Here is a 5,710-nt window from a genome sequence, read left to right as displayed (position 1 = left end):
AATGATCATTCAAAAACCACAAATGGACATAAACAATGCCCGGACCGAGGCGTCCACCCGTATTCCACCGTTATTAAACGAGAATAAGGGTGTAAAGCAATTTACACTCTTAAATAGCAGGGAAAAGAGTGTAAGAGTGTAATTAAATTACACTTTTGTGTACACTCTTTACACTCTTTTGTCCACTCTTAATACACATTTAAATATACACTGTAATTATACTTTTTTGTCCACCCTTTATTACACTCTTTCAAATTCCACTTTTTCCAACCTTATTAAGGGTAGCACTAACGATGTAAAAATATTTTTTTACACTCTTTACACTCTTTTCCCGTTATTTTTCGATAAATTCCTCGGCCCGGCGACTGACTATCAGAACCAATGGACAAGTATGAATGAAATAATTAAAAATAATTTATAAAATGCAGACGATGAAAATGTATTAACTAGTAAATTGACAGTTTCAACCTAGCTCAACAGTTATCTTCTTTGTTTTGATGTTTTGATAAGGCTGGTCTGATTTCAAAATGTTGTTTTTTCCGTTTTCATTGCTGACATCGATTTTCTACGCAGCCTTTAATTTTGAAAGTGTTCTGGTAACACAAATGTTTGATCAGCATTGTATCCAGGATTTGGGCCAAAACTTTGATTAGAGAGAAAAGATTAAATTCTTCGATTATGACTACAATTTTTTGTGCATATTTAACTTATTCATCATCAACTATAAAATAGTAGCTTTTCTTTATCAAGACAAGGATGACAACAATTGGAACAAGTTTACTATCTATTCAAGTACCAGCTCATATACTCTCCCAAAATACAACAAAAACACTAAATACAGATACATTAATTACATAGATCCTGCGAACAACAGCTGAGCTTTCTTTATGTCTGAACTGTTGTCGAACACCATAGCAGAGTCTTCGACCAAAGAATGTTCAATCATAACATCACTCGATTTGTACAGCGACGATTCTCCGCGTGAGAAACCAATTCCTTTACAAGATTTACTTTGTTGCACATTTTGATTATCCGTTTTGTCCTGCAATGATTTTCGAATCAATCCGTCGCGTTCAACCCCTGAAAGTGAGATTCGTTGGCTCAGCTCGCTAAGTATTGAAGCTGTTCCTGTGTCATGTGCTTCATTATTAGTGGCCAAGTAGTGCTGGTTGCTATAAAATTTAGTCTGAAGAGACTTCGAACTTTTGTTTGAGATGCAATCTTGGCAAAATTGATTTCCATTTGAAACATTTGAAGAGATTTGTGTATTTGGAGTGTTTGGCATTGATATTCCGATGCTCACATCACAGATGTCTTCATAAGTTGACTTCCCTGTCGAATTATTCAATAAACTTTATATATATATATATATATATATATATATATATATATATGTATATATATATATATACATCTATATATATATTTATATATATATATATATATATATATATATATATATATTTGGCAAAAAATAAATTTAGTTTGGTGGTTAGTTACAGGTATACCCAGGTTGCCCACCTTAGACGAAACTTTGAAAATATACTAAGACTTATACGGTGCCGTAGAAAACTTACAAAACTTTGTACGGCACCGTTTAAGGCCGTAATAAGTTTTCTCCGGCACCGTAGCCAATTGATTTAATTACAAATAGTAAATTCGAAATTCTTAAAATCGACTTTAAATATATCGCTTATCTCATACAAGTCACTTTTTCATCATTTTTTGGCACTGGGTATAACTTTTTAAATCTCTGAAAAATTACAAAACTTAGTACGGTGCCGTATAAGGCCGTATCAAGTTTTGTAATTGTTCTAAGGTAATGTTTTCGAACTTTAATTTGCTCTGCAGGTAAGCCTGATGGTCAAAAAATTTATCTCGAATAAGTTCGAAATAGCAAAACCCTGTTACGCCTCTTCCAAGGCCGTACCGAACTTTGAAGTCTAATGATATCTTTTAGAGTTCATGTCATTGATCAATCAGAAAAAAATTCAATTTTAAAAATCCATCGAAAGCGTCAAAACTGAGACTTTGTTCCAAAGAAGACCAATGTTTACGTATTATGTCTCAAAAATGATGAGCTCTAAAATGAAGTTCGAAAAAAAATTGCGGTTTAAGTGAATCAGATACAATTAGCACTGTTTTTAACATGAAACTGTCAGTACCACTTACATAGCTGCTAATTAATTCCCTAATTACAAACAAAGTGTTTATAAGGAAGAATAGAAAAATTATTTGTTTGGTTTGCGTTCTGTTCAATTAAATCTGTTCTGTTTTCAGAAAATTTTTTTTTTCAAATTTTGGCTCATTTGAAAGTTCATTTTCGAGCTTTTCTGAGCATTCACAACAACAAAAGTCCTCTTGCAGTTCTACAGTCAGATTACTTAAACTATTTACAAGAATGATTTAAGAAGAATCATCAAAAGCGCAACAATAAATACATTTGATCGCTTTAAAAAAAGTAAAGCAAGATTTTTATACTTTTTCAAAGTTCTCTATAGTTTTGGCATCTAAATGACTAATCAACAATGCAATTTTAATGCGATTAGCGAATTTTAAAAATAGGTCTTTTTCATCGGGTCAAGGAGTTGTCCAAATCAAACCAAACTCGGTATGGAGTATCATCAGTGTAATTAGAGTGTAAAGCAAAGAAATTTTTAGTAGAGCTTGTCTAGGAAAAACTAGGAAAAAAGATTGTTTTTCATACTGAAATTTGCGAATTTCGCGATTAGCGAATTTTAAATTCTTTTTTAAAATAACGATTTATTATGCTTTGTTTTGTTTGGAGATAGAGTTCAAGCCTGGTATTTTACCTAGTGCTCTTCTCAAGGTCTCCTATTGTTGTTTGTTTGTAACTCCGCCGTAGCCGGTCCCCAGCCCGGATGAGAAAGGAGGAGGGAAACACACCCAGAAAATACTGGAAAAGTCTCAAAATCGGTTTTTCAACTTGACTGGAGCCTTTTCCGACTATTTTCCAGCTATTATTTGACCTTAAAAACCTTATTAATCTTGGTACGGCCGTAGTACGGCATCTTTTTAATCTTGGTACGGCCTTAGTACGGTACCTTAGAAATCTTAGTACGGCCTTACTACGGCCCGTAGAAAACTTAACAAGATCTTAGTACGGTTTTGATCAAAGACTTATACGGTGCCGTACTACGGCCTTACCAAGTTTTCCAAGTTCGGGCAACCTGGGTACAAACTGATGTATTTTAAGAAACAACAAACACTAGTCCAATCAGGACAACTCTACGAGTGGTTTCCGAAATCAAAACATAACATTGAATACTTTTATATTGTTTCGCAATGGAAAAAAAGAACAAAATTTATGCGCTCTCAAACACATATGTTTCGTTGAAGCTTTTGCAAACAATCTTTGAACACCGTTTTTGCTAAAGTTTTTAGGTACGCTAGCTGAATTACTTAAGATTAAAATACGTTTAGGTAAGATTCGTCGACTCAGTTCTTCTAAGTATTGAAGCTGTTCCTGTGACATGCGCTTCCTTTTTAGTGGCCAAGTAGTACTGGTTGCTGTAGTAACTAGTCTCAAACGTTATTTGAGACTTGAGACTTGAAACTTTGTTTTCCATTTGTAATGATTTCCAATTGAAACAATGGAAGAGATTTTAGTATTTGAAGTATATGGCATTGATATTGCGATGTTCAAATCACAGATGACTTCATAAATTGAATATCCTGTCGAATTACTCAATAAACTTTTATATATATATATATATATATATATATATATATATATAATATGAAAACGTTATTGAATAATTCGACAGGGAAGTCAAATTACGAAGGCATCTGTGATGTAAACGTCGCAATATCAATACCAAATGTTTCTAATACACAAATCAAATACTTCAAATACACACACATAGACATATATATATATATATATATATATATATATACATATATATTTATATATATATATATATATATATATATATATATATGTTTATGTATATATATATATATATATATATATATATATATATATATATATATATATATACTTGGTGTGGTGGTTAGTTGCAAGTAATTGGATGTAGAAAACTGATGTACTTTAAAAAAAATAAACATGAGTCCAATCGGGACAACTCTACGGGTGGTTGCCCAAATCAAAACGTAACAATGAAAACTTTTATATCGAGCCGTTTCTCAATGAAAAAAGGAACAACAATTATTGTGATCTCAAACAACGGGCTTTCGTTGCAAAAAAAACTTTGAACTTTTGTTAATTTTTTTAGGTAGGCTAGCTGAATTCTAAGAGATTGGAGTACGTTAAGAGACTTCGTTATCTTATTTGTGATAGACTGTTCTTGAGCTTTTGTCCGCTTTCTTTGTAGGGCTTAAGTGTCTTTGTGATGATCTAGTACATACACTAATTGAAACTTGGGCAATTGAAAGAACAACATTATCCAGCTGCCCTCTTTTACCCTTCTGAAAAACTCACAGAAAACGGCTGAAGCTCAGTAAAAGATATTCTGCGTAAAGAATTGGTTAAACTTCTTTATTAAGAAAATCTCCCTCAATTTTTGTCCCTCAATTAAAAATATCGTTTAGATATAAATTATAAGTACAGCCATAGATTGGAATGCCGAAATTGACGATGAACTTTGCATTGGCTTCTCAGAGATTAAGAAGGCGTTTGCGGGATAATAAATTTCGTAACTGATAAACCATTCCATAAAAACGTGAAAACTCTTTTCTAATATGGCCTATATGGTTTCTAAATCTTAATTCAAATCCTTATCAAGATGTATTCCAAGATATTTGATTGATTCGTTTTTTGAAAGAATTGAGGCCATTTGGTGTGTCATTTGTGGAGCCAAAGCTAAAGATTTCACGTTTGCCTGTATTCAGGGTGAGCTTATTTATGGATAGCCATTGGGATTCATCTCCTAGATTTTCTCTCGAGACTTTTCAGATTGTTTTCCAGAGCAAAAAATACCAGTATAATCGGCATAAAGAACAATTTTCCAATCCGTTGCGGAACTAGCCAGATGAATGATGTGCAAAAGGAACAAAAAGGCACCAGATTTGAGCCTTGTGTCACTCCATACGCTATTAACTTTTGCGCTGAAATCGAGTTATCCCCGACTTTATTTTGTTTTCTGTCAATCAGATAGTTTTCAATGAGATTAATAGGAACTTCTATAAGTTCTATTTTGTTGAGGAGTTTGTGATTATCTATTTTGTCGAAAGCTTTTTTCAAGTCAAGCAAGCATAAATGTCCGGATTTTTTATTCTCCATTACTATCCGGATTTCTTTTTTCAGCTCTTTAACGATTTCAACACAACTCAAATTCGACCGGAATCTCAATTGATTTGGGTTAAGAAGGTCATGCCTCTTAATGAAACTTAACATTCTTGTATATATTAGTTTTTCAAAAAATTATATAAATTAGCATTTTTTGCTAAATGTGCAGCGTAAACTTATTGGTCTATAGTTTTCTGGCGTAGAATTTTCTCGACGTTTTTGTATGCCAACTGCTTTAGCAAGCTTCCAAAAACTAGGAGTCCCGATCAATGCATTGGTAAAAACTGAGATTGAGGTACAGGGGGAACTGTGCCCGAATTTTTGCAAACTCTATAGCTTCGCTTGTCCTGACCACCTGACGCTTGATTTGGTAAATTTTTATCACATTCATCATTTCTTCGGTTGTTGTAGCTGACATAAAAAGCTATGACTAAGTGT

At 33.0% G+C, this 5,710-nt stretch overlaps 1 protein-coding gene across 1 annotated transcript in view; it reads right to left on the bottom strand.

Moving 5' to 3' along the window:
• Positions 1-702: 702 nt before the first annotated feature.
• Positions 703-5,710, bottom strand: part of LOC142340371 (uncharacterized) — a 76,793-nt gene continuing 71,785 nt past the window's right edge. The window contains exon 10 of the mRNA XM_075390947.1: positions 703-1,314. Within this exon, the coding sequence (XP_075247062.1) occupies positions 851-1,314 (464 nt within the window). The 3' untranslated portion in view covers positions 703-850. The remainder of the gene's footprint in view (positions 1,315-5,710) is intronic.

The sequence above is a fragment of the Convolutriloba macropyga genome, chromosome 5 (assembly GCF_964194025.1).
Source record: "Convolutriloba macropyga chromosome 5, txConMacr16.3, whole genome shotgun sequence".
In the NCBI taxonomy this organism is placed as follows: domain Eukaryota; kingdom Metazoa; phylum Xenacoelomorpha; order Acoela; family Convolutidae; genus Convolutriloba; species Convolutriloba macropyga.
Note: the sequence above shows the minus strand (reverse complement) of the source record. Positions and strands in the feature narration are given on the sequence as shown.